This window comes from Pseudopodoces humilis, chromosome 5 (genome assembly GCF_049639895.1).
Source record: "Pseudopodoces humilis isolate 2021_Gansu_Grassland_sample_001 chromosome 5, ASM4963989v1, whole genome shotgun sequence".
Classification (NCBI taxonomy): domain Eukaryota; kingdom Metazoa; phylum Chordata; class Aves; order Passeriformes; family Paridae; genus Pseudopodoces; species Pseudopodoces humilis.
This window is the reverse complement of record NC_142204.1, coordinates 49,748,670-49,766,074: the sequence shown is the minus strand read 5'-3', so window position 1 is coordinate 49,766,074 and position 17,405 is coordinate 49,748,670. Positions and strand designations below refer to the sequence as shown.

Below are 17,405 nucleotides of genomic sequence, written 5' to 3'. Positions count from 1 at the left end.
CTGTTCAGTCTTGTAACTCGGTGCAAAATGGAGCTCCTGTACATTTGGTCTGTATGCATGAAATGGTATAGAGATGAGGTGGTACTTAGGTGGCAGTTGGCAAAAAATGCTTTTATTAATTGGAAATGCTACAAACCAAATTTGAAACGGTTCTAGATAGCTAGGGGTTTTATTGCTGCATGTTTTTTTCTGGTCTTTTGCATACACGATGCTTTGAATACAAGCTTGACAACCTGTCCCTGAATCCACGGGCTCTACATCCCACACATGTTCATCAGTGTGAATGCTGCAGATCCCAGCCATACACCACCAGCAGCTCGGGCCAGTTTGCAGAAAGATGGCAGCATTTATGTGCATACAGGTTTCCATCTGCATCATAAACAGAGTTTCAGTCTGAAAATTACACAAGTGTGAATTACCAAAAATTTAAGCACAAAAATACAAAGCAATAACCATAATTAAAAAGTAACATTTTAGGATAGGAAGCTTCCATATAAAATTCCAGTGCCTTAAAATATTTCTGAGTAGAAAATGTTTTCTTACAATTTCTCAGTATTTCTTATAAGATGAATGATTTATACAGGTAATATATATATGTATATATATTTATAGAGGTGTATCTGTGTTTAAGAGAATTTCGCTACAATGACCACAGCTGTAAAGCCCAACTTTGTTCATATTCAACAGATTTCCATCCTAGTTATTTCTATTTTTTATACATTAGAGTACTTCAGATCCAGCTTTTTTAATTTCTCCACCTGAATAAACCATTCCCATTTCTACACAGAGCACTGTGATCCACTGCTGGATTCAACACTAAAGATAAAATAAACCTAGAGTATAAAACAAGATGGCAGGAAAGCCATTAAAGAGGTTTGAGCAGACAAAAGCAGTACATGCCCATGTGCTTGTCCTCCCTAAAGTAATGAAAGCCTTTCATCTAAAAGTGCAAGTAGCAGGAAAGAAGTTGAGCACTCAGTGAAATTTTTTGGCATCCAGCAGCACAGTTACAGATGTAAGGCTGAACGGCAGCAGCACATTGTTCCAAGTGAGTTCCAGAGCTCCTGGAACGTGTTGCAAGGCTTCAGGAAGGAACATTACCAAGTATATAAGTCCTGCTCTTAGGGCTACCAAGCAGATTTTGGCAAAAGTCTGAATACTATTGTGTTTTCAGCTTTGATTTTCACTTGCGTCAGTGGAGCTTTTAATTCCTTCAGGGAAAATGCTACTGATGTAAGAAATTTCAGCATTTCTGCCATTATTGTAAAAATTACAGAAAGAAAAGCACCTGAAAAGGACCCTAAGGCAAAATACAGCACGCTGAGAGAGGCTATCAGGAACAGGATTTCCAGAACAAATACCTGGTTCTTTACTATCTTCTGTCATTGTACTTTTAACCTAGGTCTGGTACAAGTTTTCCCTCTCTCACCTCAAGAATCTTGAACTTCTGGCACATCTGTGTTTCACAGTTACTTGTCCATGAATAGCTGATACTTGAAGTTATAATTATTATTATTAAATAAAAATGCCTTATTATTTAAGCATCAGAGAAGCTAAAACTAATTGATAAGACAGTTTTTCTGGCTACTGTAATTGTAATCTAATTCCTAAAGGAGCAACAGCACATGACCTTGTATTTGTCATGTTAACTATGACAAATGGAATAAATTAAATCCTTTCATACCAATGCATGGAGAGACAACCCTGGTGTTTAAGGATAATTTCTGTATTAATGTGCAGAATAAAATTCTTAGCAGAGTGCAGCAGCATGCAGCAGAGGCTAATTGGTGGAATTATGCTGCCATGGGTACAAAACACCTACTCAGGCACAGAGATCTGGTACATTTGCTATGAAAGTAGCATGGCAATGATCATGAGATAAACACCATCAACCTGCACTTTATCTTCAGTTCTAGCACTGAGTGTTTGATGTGTATCTCAGCTGTTTACTTATAAAATGGACTCAAGAATAAACACTACCTCCAGGGCTAAGGACAACAGGCTATAGTTGATAGCAAAGGTCAAGTTGTACAGAAATTGTCCACTGTTGGATTACATCCTCAAAACAGTCCACGTTCTTTCAATGTAGTACAGCCAGTAACCTGCTTGTAAGCCACACAATATTTGAAGTACTTAAGACTGCAAGTATGTGAAAGGGATATGGAGGTACTTAATGTGGATTGCAATTAGAGAAATTGCCCTTGGACCACAGAAGATAGTTTCTGTGCTTTTCATGCACACCAAATTAATTTACTTAATCTCTTTATAAACCAGGTCATTCATTTCACTGGAAGAATTATTTTCCACTACTAGTCAAGAGGTGTCCTTTCACTCCAAGATCTCTATTAACCAAACAAAAGGAGGAAGTGACCAACCTATGAAAATGCAGGAAATTTAATGGCATATGACAATTACCTTCAATTCAGCATTACTTCCTTTTGGCCTTAGTATCACCTTTCTCTGCCCTTCTCATTTTTGCATAGTATATTTATTACTCTGCAGGGACTCACTGGATTTTATTGAATATCACCTGTTATTTATATTAGTGAATCTTTAATCTAGGCTCATTGCAGAAAGACAGTTTCAGGAAAAAGTTATTTGTGATCTCAGCAGGGCTCTTCATCTACCCCCATGGAACCAGCTGACAATCATAAGGCAGCAGCAGTCAGAACTCATAGGGAGCACCTTCAGCCCCAAAAAGAGAGTTACTCTTATTTTCTCTCCAGGAAGAATAAAGCAAAAACTTTTTTCAGACTTACTTATCTGCTTATCTCCCACGAGAAATTTGCTTTGCTACATCTCTGCAATCAGTGTTAAACAGGAGAGAACCTTCAACCCAGCCAGCCGGCACATAGCGATTGACATACCCCTGCTCAACACAGAACTATTATCTGTTGTGTTCTTTTCTCATTCTATACAGTCCTCTTTCCCACATCTTCAGCATCTGAAGATGTAAAGTTTTCCTCTCAAAAGTTCAGCACTACTTTACTTCCTCTGTTGTACCTTTTTACCATCTTCAATGCACTTGCAACACTGACTGCAGAGCTCCCTTGGCATGAAGACATACACAGGCTTTACATGTGCTGAGCTTCCACCCTACTCATCCTCTGGAGACTAACACTCTAGCTTTCTTCAGAATCACTAATACTAGGCCATCACTCTATGTCCACTTTGTGGTTTCAATCACACAGATTTTTCCTATCTTTATTCATTTATGAAAACAATGACATACATTACTCACATTGCTGATCTGTTTTTCAGCCTAGACTGTGCTATAGGTTTGATTCAACGAAAATACTCTTTCAGACTGGTTGTAATTCAACTTTATGCATTAAATACTGTTTTACTGAGTGATTTCTCTACACCATATATTTACAGGTACCTAGTTAGCCACTGTAGCTTAGAGTCCCTGAAAGTTTACAAAGCTTTAATTTCATCTTACAATTTTTAAAATAATTATGAAGTCCTAGATTTTATTTCAAGAAATCCCTTCTGACTAGTCTGCTGGCTTTGATACTTCCACCATTATATCCAGAAGAGGCTTTGGTCAAATCCAGACCAAAGCCAGTGAGACCAAACTGAAAGAAATGTTGGAGCAGAAACTGAAACAAAACATTAGCATAAGCCAAAAAAATCACAGCTCTGAAAAGCCTTACATTGCTGCTAAGCATGAAGGTAAGCAACCTCCACGGTGTCAATTTTAAGGTTTTAGACAGAGCTTTGCTTCTGAGCAGGCTCCATCTTGGCAGAGGTGGAGACAACCCCAAGCAGACCTGAGCTGGCCATCCTTTGCCTATCCCATTGCAGAACAGTCAATTTTACAATCAACCACGTATCATCAACTCATTTGGGCTTTGCACAAGTTTTTATCAGGATCCTTTTCTAAAAGGGCATTTATCTTTCTTACTCATCACCTGGAGAATGCCCTAGGTTTAGGTCAGCCTGTCAGACACATTTTCTTGAAGCTGTAGCTCTCCACCACCCTACACACACAGGCTCAGAAAAGAAAATGCAACTGAGGTCACCCACTTGATGGAAAAAAAGACAGGGTTAGCAGTCTGTGTTTTAAACACCTTACTCAGTGAAACTATCACATCCCAGATCCAGGTTTTCCAGCTTCAACAACTGGAATTCTCATCTACTCAGTCCTTTGATTTTACTGACCAATTTCACTGTCATTGTTCCACAGCTTTGCATCTGAGATCAGCACTTCAAGCTCAGAGAAAACAGTTTCAACTCACACCAGTAGCTTGTATTTTAAATCCTCAAGCAAGGACAGGACCAAGGAGTTGAATTGCACATGATGTGTTTGAGGTAGGTGATCTCCATATGCATTAGCATTCCATGTTTAATCTCCAAACCTAACTTCTCAATGATAAGACAACATATTTCCGTATTTTTTCCAGTGCTTCTAGAAGTATTCAATCCATGTGTTTCAACTATAACTATCCTAATACATCCAACAATAAGTAGTGCACTAAAAATCTGCTCATCCTGACTCCACTCTTTGCCTCTGCATTTTTTGCTAAGCTCTAAAATACCTAATTTAATAATCCACTTTTTCAGTACAATTCAGTTCCTATATTGTCCTTTCTCTTGTGCAGGTATCAGCATTTCAGTAGCAAAAAGGCTTTTTTGTTGACTGTTTAATGAAACTGATTCTCTTCATATAATGAATTATAGCCAGAGTTAGTACTAACTTCTGGTAATCACAGGAAAACCCTAATTTGACTTACTCAATGTCTGCTAAGCAGTTCCCAGAAATATGGACAGAACACAACACATTACTAGATCACAAGATGGATAAAGATAAAAAAAGGTTTGCTGGGTTTCACATGCTCCACCAAGAACAATCTTAGAAAACAAGGTGGAAGCTTGAAGAATTCACAAGAATTGAGACACATTTTATGGAGAACAAATGTTTTCACTTCAATATATTTGGTTTCCAAATAGTGAACTTGCAATGAAAAATACCCACTTAATATTAAAATTAAAATCAGTACATAACCCCCTAATATACACATTAAAATTCCTTTTTTGTTTGCTTTGACAGTGCACCTATATACAGGGGAAAAATACTGGACCTCTGGGACACTGGAGAGTAACAGAAACAGCTTTGTTCAAGAGTACTGATTTCATGGTGATGTGGCCTCACACTATACTGCAGAGCTTGTCCCACTTCGCTTAGCTGTGGCTGATGTGTAAGAGGTCTTTATGTGATCATTGTTACATGGGATCCTTATATTCAATATTAAGGCAAATTTCTTTCAAAATAAATACTTTACCTACCTAAAGTACTTCTGTGTCTTCTAAACTATATTCTAAGACAACAGTTACACATTAGCAAACAAACAATTCTGTTTCTGTAGATCTTACCCTAATTTTGAGCAACACGACAGCTGCTGAAAAGGTGAAGATAGAGAACAAGTTGGTCTGGAATTTAATGGGCTTCAAACAAATGAGTGCCTTTGGGTTTTTTGTTCCTGCTCAAAAGTCTGTTTCTCCAATTTGTCTGCAAGGATTAAGGCATTACAAACTCCTGCACCTCCAGTAGTCTTGGGCAACAACAAAGTCTGACACCATAAAAAAAAAAAGTATTATGTGCATTAAGTATTATGTGTATTAAGTCATTAATTTGACTGCGAAAGCTTTTAACATTCTTCCTTTCTACACTACACACATACACAGAAAGATTTACAAAGAACAGTTTTCTACTTAGAGCCACAACTACGTTTAGAGATGGTTAAACTGACTTACACATCTACCTTCAAATAATCCTGGGTTAACATGAAAAACATCAGTTTACCTTTAGGAATGAGATCTTATTTTGAGAACAAGATGTATATATATACAGTATCAGGACCATCACTGATACTGATTGCATTTACCAGTGAAATTATGCAGTGTGAAATCCCAAAAGAAATTCAATGAAAGTATCTTTAGCAAAATGTAGAAACTTTAATTTACATGCAAAACTACAACATATTCATAGTAAAAAATTAGTGACTAAACAAATTAAACACAATTTTTAAAAGCTGTCCACATTGCTAAATAGGTCTGTACAACCAAAGATTTACAAAGTCCCCGTGCATTTTTATCTTTTCAGTGCACAACTGAGTTTAAAGGTTCTGCTCGAATATTTCCCAAGTCAAGAGCTGAATCTGTCTCTTCATCAATTTCACCAATCACAGCACTGAAAAAAAAAAATTAAAAAAATCAGCTTATTTGTTGTTGAAATCAAATCACACAGTTCTAAAACAGAAGCTGAATTTTATCTTCTAACAACCCTTACTTGCTGTTGAACTATACCAACTTCTTCTGATGGATGCTGCTTATTCCATGAAAGCTTCTAGTGATGCACACTGGAATGCTCCAAGTACTTTGTACCATGACTGTTTCTTTCCTTTTATTTTTCAACAGCTTCCATATTTCTTAAGAGTCCCCTATTTTGAAGTTACTGTTACTTAGCTATTGATTCTTTTTACTTCTTTCTATAAGGATGCTGAATTTCAGCATCTTGAAGAGTTGCATGAATACAGAATTATTACTTGCAATAAATATGTTTGAGTTTATTAAGATAGCAAAAAATTTTATTTCATAGAAGTATATTTTGAATATATTTGAGTAATGTGGCTGTATGATGATGTCTTTCATCATACATTTCAACTGTATGATGAAACAGTGAAGTAGTAAACAATTATTTGCTCTTTTATACACATTTTTATTATCTGAATGAAAAGCTACTTATAGAGTGACATGCATAGTCCCACCTTTGTACATGTGTCAAATTACTTTCTCTTAAAAGTTTAAGTTGAAAATGATGAAAGTATTCAGAATGATCCACTTTCTCAATTAGGTTAGATTAACCTAATATCAATTAGATTAACCTAGATATCAATTTAAGCATTGTCATTTTGTTGTACGGAAGTATCCATTAGAATTAGAAGATGAAAATTCTTATCCAGGCTCATGTGTTGGTCACTACAACATACTCTTTTTCCAGCTGTGATAAAAAAATTATCTTACTTCTGCCATCAGTTTCAGAATGCTGCTGCAATAGTAATCTTCCTAGCTGGCCCACTTACCAGGCCTTCTTTCCACTTCTCTTGTAACCCTCCCATGGGTTTGGCACACCTGTTAGTTTTCTCTGCACTCAATAAGCTTTTACCCTCATTTTGTAAGGGAATTTTACATCAAATACCAACTCACACATTTGACATGTCACTACATTGGCTTCAACACTTGCTACACTGTCAAGTCAGAACCTTCAAGGATTTTCCAGATTATAAAGTGCTCTCTGTGAACATTTGCTCTAAAAAAACTCCAAAAAATTGTTGAAAATCAATTTTGTATACAAGATTGCTGACTTCTTGCACACAAGTTCTATCCCATTTTTTAGTGCTTATCTCTTCCTTCATCATCTCTCAGCCTGCCCTTGTAGCTCCAGCCGTCAGATCATCTTCAATCTGAACATTACAATGTAATCACTTCTGTAAAAGTGTAGATGTTTGCTATTTAATACAGAATCACAGTAATTTGTTTGGAAAGACCTGCAAGATCAAGTCCAACCATTAACCTAACACTGCCAAGTCCACCACTAAACCATGTCCCTAAGTATCACTTCTACACATCTTTTTAGTACCTTCAGGGATGGTGAGTCAGCTTTGACAATACTTTCAGTGCTACCCACAAAGATGAAAGGTGTCTGAGGCTATCGAGATTTATACAGATTATGGATATGTAAATATACATACACACAAACACATGTGCATACACACACAAAGGTTGTATGAAAAGATTTAAACAAGACCATGCTATACTTACACATTATCACCTCTTACGATGTATAAGCCCAGCACTACTTGCTCAACTCCTTGTGAAGAACTGAACACTCGTTCATGGCTTTCGTCCAAAATCAAGTTTATGGTCTGATCAAAACCTTTGAGTGTTCCCTGAAAAAAACACAAAGAAAAAGCCCTTAACGTTTTTCCTTTTTGCTGTCTTTTCCTCTTAAACAGAGTGGCAAAATAAAGCTACTAGAGATGTTCTATTCAGATTTTATTCTTTGGCTTAAACAAAACAGCTAAAGAATGAAATTTTAAAAGCAATAACCAATTCAAGAAAAGTACACATATTACTGTGTGTTCATGCTAAAACACACAATAAATTTAAGCATTAAAAAAGTAAATTTTTCATTTTATCAATGATGTTCCTCTAGACAACTAGTTTTACCATTTCTACACTGTTTTTTTGTATGGATGTTTCCAGAAATTAAATACATTATTAAATAAAACAAAGAACAGCGAAGTTGGATTCTTGTGGTCAACAATACTAAAACCATTCCTAACAAGAAATTTTAAGTGCTATCTCTTTGAAGGAGATTACCTTGTGTTTACTAGATTATTTAAAGAAATAAATCAAAAACAACAGGATTTTGTGGCACTTAAGGTATGATGGAAAGTCTTCATGGGAGAAAATAAAATGTTAAAAAATATAAGTCTTACCACAATCATTCTTCCATCAGAAGTAATTACTGCAACAGTACCTGATATTTCATTAAGGAAATTTTATTTTCATATCTGAAATAAAACCATTAACATTTTCTAAAATGTTCATATGTAATACAGGTTTTATGAGCCATTCAGAGTCTAAAAAGCCTATCAGCACTTTTTTTAAAGCAGCACCGTTGACAATATAGTGTTTTTCATTAACATCTCCTTGAAAGTTCCTCTTCCCCAACCATGGGCAGTTGTAGACAAACATGAAAAGCCTTAAAAACAGAATAAAGATTTGAGCTCACCTCTCTTCCCATTACTAACTGCACTGCCTCAAAAACTGAAACAACAGTTCCATAAACACTCCAAGTCCTTAAAACACAGGTCTGCAGTGGTGATATCGAGCCTAGTATTCTGCATCCCTTTTTTCTGAAGATCTGATTATGCCAGTTCATATACTGATCGTATATTCGTCATCTTGACTAATTCTGGGTTATTGTCTTACTGTTTGTGAATAAAACTTAAAATGGCCATGGGTTACAAGAAGCACAAAATAAAACTAGCACCAAAAGGGTTGCAAGAACCCCAACTAACTTCCCAAGTGATGCGAAGCTGCTATCTAAACGTACGTTAGCAGCCCTTTAAGGGAGCAGGCCCGCCGCGAATCTCGCTCATCACGGGCAAAGCTCAGCTCGGCAGCACTGGATGCTGTAGGGGACCCCGTTCTCCAGGTAACCTCCGGCCTGCCAGCCCAATCTCCTGTGACAAGAAACCTACACCGCCAACGGGGACGGGCCCAAGTACCAGAACCGCGCTGCCCCGACCAGGCCCACCGTGAGGGCCCCGCTCGTGAGGGGAGGCCGGTGCCGCCGCCCCCGTGCCGCGAGTCCCGGCCGAGGATACGGTTGATGTAGTTCTCCAGCGCGGAGGTCATGGCGGCCGAGTCTCACCGCGGGGCGCCGCCACGTCCGGCGCGCGCCGCTGACGTAAAGCCCGGCGCGCGGGTGCACAGCTCGGGGTTGTAGTAGGACTGCGAGTGTGGGGGCGCGCATGCGCCGGGGGCAAGGAGCGGCAAGGGGTGCGGGAGGGCCGTACCAAGGAGCGATCGGCGAGAGCCGCGCGGGGGGACTGTGGCGCCCCCTCCGCTGCACATGGCACCGCCCGCAGGGACGCCCGGGAGGCGGGAAGGTTCATTCCCGGCTGCCAAGGGTCGGGCATCAGGGTCCTGCTGCGTCGTGTAGCGTTTCTTTTCTCGGTGGCAGCAGGCCAAGAGCTGGGGTCAAGGGGTTGGTGGAGACCAGTGACTAGTGGTATTCCTCCAGGGACTAGTACTGGGGCCAGCACTGGCGACATGGACAGTGGGATTGAGTTCACTCTCATCAAAATTGCTGATGACACCAAGCTGTGTGGTACCATTGACAGGATGGAGGGAACGGATACCATCCAGAGGGATCTGGATAGGCTTGAGAGATGATCCCATGCGAATCTCATGAAGTTCAACAAGGCCAAGTGCAAGGTCCTATACCTGGGTTGGGGCAATCCCAGACACACCTACAGGCTGAGTGGAGAGGTGATCGAGAGCATCCCTGTGGAGAAACACCTGGGGGTAATGGTTGATGAAAACTCAACATGACCCAGCAGTATGCACTTGCAGCCCAGAATGCCAACCATACATATCCTGGGCTGCATCAAAAGCAGTGTGGACATCAGGTCAAGAGAATTGCTTGTCATCCTTTCCTCTTGTGAGATCCTACATGTGTCACAGGTTCTCCCAGCAGAAGGAAGACATGGAACTGTTGGAACAAGTCCAGAGGAGGGTCATAAAGTTGATAGGAGGTCTGGAGCACCTTCCTTATGAAGACAGGGTGACAGTTGGGAATGTTTAGTCTAGAGAAGAGAAGGGTGCATGGACACCTCACAGCAACCTTCCAGTATCCAAACGGGATCTACAGGGAAGCCAGAGAGGGACCCTTTTTGAGGAACTGTAGTGACAGGACAATGGGTAATGGGCACAAACTGAAAGAGGGGAAATTTAAGGTAGATATTAGGAAGAAATTATTCACTGTGAGGGTGGTGAGATACTGGAATAGGTTCCCCAGAGAGGCTGTGGGTACCCCAGCTGTGGCAGTGTTCGAGGTCAGGTTGGGTAAGGCCTTGAGCAGCCTGGTCTACTGGAAGGTGTCCTTGCCTATTGCAGAAAAGGTTGGGATTAGATGCTCTTTAAGATCTCTTCCAACCTGTAAATTCATATGAGCCTTGATAGTATAGGAGCCATGTAACGCTCCCTTGGTTTCCTGTGGGCTGCCAGTGTGAGGGGGGCAGGAAGGAGGCCTAACTGCTGCCCTTCCACACAGGCACCTTCCACACCAAGTCCCACACAGCTGCTTGCTCATTTCCCAGTCAGTGGGATAGGGGAAGGACTTGGAAGGATAAATGCTTGGAAAAACTTGGGTTAAGATAAAGACAGTTTAATAGGGAAAGCAAAAGCTTTGTACACAAGCAAAGCAAAATAAGGAGTTAAGTCATCCCCATGCTTCCCATGAGCAGGCAGCTGTTCAGCCATCTCCAGGAAAGCAGAGCCCTATATGGTGACTTGCAAAATCAAATGCCATCACTCCAAACATCCTCCCTTTCTCCTTCCCCCCGCTTTATGTACAGAGCATGATGTCATATGGTACAGAAAATACCTTTGGTCAGTTTGGGTCACCTGTCCTGGCTGTGTCTCCTCCCAGCCTCCAAGTTTAGATCACCCCTGTCAGTACTAGTCCAACTTACTTTTATTGCAGGAAAAGAGACAAGTTGGAAAGAGGTCCAAACTAGGGCTTGGTATCCAGCCCATGGTTTAATTCCTGCAGGGAATACAGTTTCTGGAAAGGAGAATGCTATTGCTTATTCTCCTAGCATGCCAATTGTCTTCTTGCACACTATAGCCATGTCAGCCACAGGGAAAGCAAAATTAAATTTTTTAAGGCAAATTACCCAGGAAAAAAGAAAAGGTGTTCCCTGGCACCTCTGAAGGTACCTACACCAAAGTAGTCTCTGAAGAATTTGTCTAATGGCTCAGCCTTTATCAGAAACATGACAAGAGATATCAGAGAACAAAATACTTTTGGAATTGGGCATTACATAATTCTCATCCTCTTAAGCTTTTATTATAAGAAGCTTAACATCTGCCACTAATGGTTACACCAGGACTGGAATTATTTTTCTATATTTCATGTAAGAGGCTAAAGGGTTGTGGTTTGGGTTTTTTTTTTGGGGGGGGGGGGTGTTGACATTTTCCTTTTCATACTCTTCTTTCTCTCAGTAAAGAGACATTCTCAAAGGCCAAGAACAGATCACTGGGATACAAGGATGTTGGATGAAATCTTAAAATACTTGCAGGACATTGCCACAATACTTGATGCCAAGGATCTCTGATCCATCTGTTTATATTAAGTGCGTCCCTGAAAACCAGAGAAGGGCTTTTTAGGTTTTTTTTAATTATTATTTTATGAAGGAGGATTTAAACCCAAAAGAGTAAGGCCAGACTCCTGAAGTCTGCTGCCCGGGCTTTGCCAAACCAGGTGCTTAAAAACAGTTAACACCCTCAGTATAAAGGAACTCTGGAAAAGAAAATTCCTGGCTTCATCTGTTATTAGGCTCTTCCTGAAGGCAGGCAGCTCGGCCCTTCTCACAGCCTTGAGGTCAGTCTTCTGTTTGAAGCCGCCACTCCTCTTTCTCTCTTCTTGCAAACCACCGCCACAGACAGAGGAAATGGAGAAGTAATTTAAACCCGTATTTATTTTTTTTTGAGGTGGGGGGTGGTGGAGGGAATATGTTGCCTGCCTCTCCCCTTCAGGAAGAAGGATTGGCAAGCTAAGTTACAACCAGGGGGCACAATGTTCGTAGTTGTGTGGAAGCTGTGCCCCGTGCGGGAAGCGCACGGATCCACGGGGGAAGGTGCCCAGCAGGGGGCGCGCCTCGCCCGCAGCCCGTGCGCTGAGGGGAGCGGAGCGAGGGGCGGCCCTGCGCCTCTGGCTTCGCCGTCTTAGGCCTCAGCGAGTCGCCTTGGCCTCTTTCACACAGAAAAATAGTTTTCTACCGGAGAATGAGATGCGTTTTCCACTAAAGATGCCCGTGTTTCTCCAGTGCTTACAAAGCGAGCCTACTGTGACTGACTCGGACACGGACATTTCACAGGTTCACACTTGAGTTAGACCAGATGCATTTTATTTCTGGTGACCTCATAACGTTGGTAACATTTGGGATCAGAAAACTAGCTAGCAACCCTTTGCCCGTTCCTTCCCTTCAGGTGCTGCAGAGCTGCCCTTGGGAACATGCTAAGTAATAATAAAGCCCATTAAGCTCTCAGTTGCAGAAACAAATACCCTTTTAAAAAACCTCCTTTTCTATTCCATTGTTCAGATATAGCTTACTTGCTAAATACATTTGCTCCTGTAATTAAAATCAGTTTATTTCTGCAATTAATTCTCCATACGTTAAGGCTGCTGTGGCAAATGATTGCTCTGTGTTATGCTTTCTGCAGAGTATGTGACCAACTGATCATGTCCTGTAGTGTCTGCACACTTTCCGGCTTCCTTAAAGTTAGCCAGGGCAGGAAGGAAACCCTGCAATGGTAGTTGGAAGGTGTGTGTGCAAAATTGTTTTCTAGCCTAAGGCTGGTAGAATGGCTGACTAAATGCTTTGTTGCTAGTCACTGTATATTGCTCATCAGTTTTATATCTCCTAAACCATGCTAGCTGCTGGTGGCTGTGCTTTCCTTAGTTACTCAGAAGTAGCCAGGTTTTATAGAGCCAGCCATACTGAAAGGTGAAATGGTTTTGTGATGCTCTCGAGAGAAGAGGTGCCTGACTGCTATTGCTGTGCTGTGCTGTGTCGAGCCATGCCCGTCAGATCAGATCAAGAAAGGTGAAAGACTTACTCCTCCAGCTTCCTTGGAAGCTGAAAATCTAATATCATCACCTGATAACTGTTGGAACAGGAGCTTTAAAGATTTTAATATAACAAAACTCCCCAAATTAATAACATCTGTCAGCCTGCTCAACAAGAATTGCATCCCTTGGTTGCTGCTCAAGAATAAAACAGCACCTGAGGTAGGGAATAATGGAGTGGTACATACCAAAGAAGAAGAATCAGGCAGTATGTACTCCACAAGAAAACTAAGCATCCCCAAATCCCATACATTTAATTTACTAATCCAATATCCTTTCTAATACTTTCTGGGGCTCAAAATTTTAAATCTATCTGATTCTTACCTACTTGCCCAGAATATCACTTCACTGAAAGAGCTTAGCCCTTTAGCTTGTCTTTAGTTTATACACACCCAAGCTGGCTAAACACGATTGATTATGTGTTCAGGAAAAATAGAAACATCCCTTGACCTCTGCTTTATTCCTTTAAATCTGTAGAGAGTTTAGGGCCCATTATCAGCAATGCAAGAACATAGATTTTTTTTTTTTTTTTTCTGGTAGCTGGAGAAAAGTAGCAAGAAGATCTCACTCATCTCATGCATGACTAGCTGCAGTCTAAGCTGAGATGTATATTATTGTATAAAATGACAGGGATTTGCAATGAAACAACTGGAAAATATCATAGAAACTTAGCAGTCTGAAAAGGGTTGGTAGATTGTGAATGTTTTACAATGCATTAGAAATAAATCTATAGCATGAGGTCTCAAAGTACTTTTCATTTATCTTTAGAAATTCATTAACTAACACCTGATCTAATTTTTGTTATGATAGCAACTGCTGCTATGGGAAACATTAAATTTATTTTTTTTACTTGAAGTTCTCCTTTATATGAGAAAGTGCATATTTTCTCCAGCAATTTTTGCTAAAATATGCTAAATACCATAGCAATCTTAATGAGAATATCCCTACTTAGTGTGTTAGCATAAAAATAATTTTGGATGTTTCTGTTGGCAGGAAAACAAACTCTTTTCAATTTTCCTTCTTTTTTTTTTACCAGAGAAACTGATAATAGCTGTAGAAGTTCAGCACCATTATCCTCTTAACTAATAATTTTAGGGGATGTTATGAACTATTGGTAGGAAAAATGCCTTTGCTAATGGGTCATGTACCTGCTACAAAATAACAGAGCAAATGGATTATTGTTTTCAGTTGCTCTAAGCAGAGCATAAAGACAATTCTGTTGAAAATAGAATAAATAATAAGCTTCAAGTAACTGACATTTACTAATACATCATAGAATCATTTTTACAGTCGCAGCTGAAATTGCATTTGCTAAATTGCTTTCATGAAGCAGGCTTTTCCTTCTGTTAGATTCCCTACTTTTCAAAGTATAATTCATTGTCTTGTAGAAGCACTGATCCTAATCTTTAGTCTGTGTTAAGATGACTAGATCTTCCAGTTTTAATTATAAAGTCCTTTATCCTAATACTCTGCAGGGATGCCCATTTGACCCCATTCCACCTCTTGTTTCATATGCTCTGTGGCACATAATCACCATGTAAAAGGAACAGCACATGGTCAAAGGGCTCTGTTCAGAGGTGATTTACATGTTGCCTGCTGCCAGATATAATGTAGATTGCACTAAAAAATCAATATATTTCCGCTTTGTAATTTATATTTTTTGAAGTAGGTTATCTATTGTACCACACAGCAGTCTTCTGGCACCAGGACCTTTAAACCAATTATGGAAGTGGAGAAAGACTATACTGCAGATTTTGTCCTGCCCAGAAGCGGTGTTGGAATCCTTGTTGGAAATGTCAGTGAAAAATGATCAACAGGAAAAGATAAATAGGACTACCTGATTTCCTTTAATAGGCACTTTGTTTTTTCTGATAAAAGGCATAAGACCAAAGGGCAGCAGGAGGCTGTTTTTCTTATCAGTAGGCTATGCTGTGAAAAGCAAGACTTGAAGCACAAGGAACAGAATTGCACCAGCAGAATGAAGAGAGGTGGCACACGAGAATGGCAGATGCTATTCTTTCTTCAGGCTGTCTGTTTTGTCATAGTTTCTAGCGTAGGATTTCTCAAATTACTGCTTCAACTGGGTATTTTCTCTTATTACTTCCAGGATCTCCTTGGTAATCACAGCTGGCATCCTTGTTCACTGTCAGAGTACGTGCTTGTAGTTTCAGGCACTGTCTTCATGTCCTCTGGTTCATGTTTCTGCTGGCACTTGAGATACCTTCTAGTGATGAGTCTTTTTAGCTGCTATTGTTCAGATACTGAGGTTGGTTAACGTATGAGGAGAAAAAACAGCTTCAGTGAGATATTTTGAGCTTTGCTGAGGAACTTTCTTGTCCCAGCTCAAGGTGGTGTTATGTGGTAGCTCATAATTCACTCAGGTGGGCTGCTGATGCCAATGGCAGGCTCAGCACTGAGGCCTTTGGTGTGAAGAAGATAACTCTATATGCTGCATCTTGGAATCTGTGCTGCAGCCAGCACAGGGCTATCTGGAGTGGTAGGAGGAATTCTGATTACAGAGATTAATAGATGTAAGAGCAAGTGACATCAGAAGAAAACCTTTTGGTTTGCTTTCTGTTTGTACATTTGGTCTAAATTGGGGAAAACCTTTGTAAATAAACAATCAAACAAACAAAAAAAAAAAAAGCCAGGCCTTTGGATCATGATGAGATGGAAATTTATTGTAACTTCTTGTTTGAAGAAATATTGTGATGGGTAAAACTTTTTGTTTGAGGCAGGTCAGCTTCAAAGCAAGTTCCACCATGCACAGGGCTTTCTCCCCTTTTAATTGCAGAAAAAATTTGTTCTCAGGTTACCATGATCACGTGTCCAAGGCCTAATTGTGACTCTGGAGTGATGGATGGCACAGATAAACTCTGAAATTTCTGGGCTATTTGAATTGGTACATATAATGCCTGACCTGAAAGTACCAGTTAGTTTTGCAGATGGATAGTGCTGTAATAGCTGAGGGGGTGAATGATAAAAGGCCTTGAGAAGTGTCCTTCTGTTGGAGTCATACGTGCTTACCTGGCTGTGGTGTAGAGGGGTTACCATCATTGCACAGTATCTCACTTGAGGGAAGAGCAGTGTCTCAGACAGCACAGTGCTAACCACTGGTAACTTCTGCCTTTTCATCATCATCTGCTGTGCTATTGCATTATTGATTAATGCTCTTGAAAGCTATCCATGCTGGTGTCTTATGTTCTTACTGAAAAACACTTAATATATCAGCCACATCTAATTGAATAGCAAGAGGAATGAGCAAAATACCATTCATAAGCACTCCCTTTATAGTAATCGACAAAAATATATGTCACTGAATATTGAACCCACCTTGAAGGCATAAAATCTACAAAAATAATGATTTTTTAAATATTTTACTCAATTTCTGCTGGGCATGGTGCTGCTAACAATGCTCTGGAGAGTTACATGCTTTGTTTATTGTAGAGACTAAACATAGTCTTTCCATTTAGTGAAGCATTACCATGTCTCAGAATGATTGATAAATATTATTATAATTATGTACTAAATCTGCAAGTTGAACTACATAGATGTTCACTGAAATAGCAGAATTTCTTTTGAATTCAGTGGTGTAACTGAACATAGAAATTAGCTAATTTTAGATATTGGTATTACAATGACTCCAAAAGGCATCAGTCAATATTAGGGCCTCATTATAGTAAACCATCTACACAGGTATGTGAAGAGAGAGAAAAAGTTCTGGCTACAAGTACTTTGCATAGTGAATAGTCAAGAGAAAATGCACAGGGAAGAAGGTATTAATGTCTCCATTTTGAAGCCCTTAATAACATGCCTTAACTTTTCTTCAGCCCGGAAGTGGTTAGACAGACTGCATGATCATTAAAGCTCCCTTCCACCTGAAAATAATCTATTCTGGTTTGTTCTATAGTATTTTACAGACAGAATGCAAAGAAAAGTAATTTTCCTAGGGCTGCTGTGTTCCACTGGTAGAAAA

General features: G+C 39.8%; 1 protein-coding gene across 1 annotated transcript; it reads right to left on the bottom strand.

Annotated features, from left to right (window-relative positions):
• Positions 1 to 5,938: 5,938 nt before the first annotated feature.
• LSM8 (LSM8 homolog, U6 small nuclear RNA associated) lies at positions 5,939 to 9,520 on the bottom strand. Its single transcript, XM_005519240.3, has 4 exons — positions 9,399 to 9,520; positions 8,505 to 8,545; positions 7,825 to 7,952; positions 5,939 to 6,193 (listed from the first exon to the last, which is right to left on the bottom strand). Exons 1-4 carry the CDS (start codon positions 9,427 to 9,429, stop codon positions 6,103 to 6,105), a joined length of 291 nt encoding a protein of 96 aa, XP_005519297.1. The 5' UTR covers positions 9,430 to 9,520; the 3' UTR covers positions 5,939 to 6,102.
• Between the last annotated feature and the right edge of the window lie 7,885 nt (positions 9,521 to 17,405).

Bases quoted from the DNA above. Each gene is read 5' to 3' on its own strand.
- LSM8 (XM_005519240.3), bottom strand. From the start codon at position 9,429: ATGACCTCCGCGCTGGAGAACTACATCAACC. The intron at 8,546-9,398 runs GTATCCTCGGCC...ATGAAATATCAG, and splicing joins GCTGGAGAACTACATCAACC to GTACTGTTGCAGTAATTACT. The intron at 6,194-7,824 runs GTAAGTATAGCA...TTTTTTTTTCAG, and splicing joins ATCGTAAGAGGTGATAATGT to TGCTGTGATTGGTGAAATTG.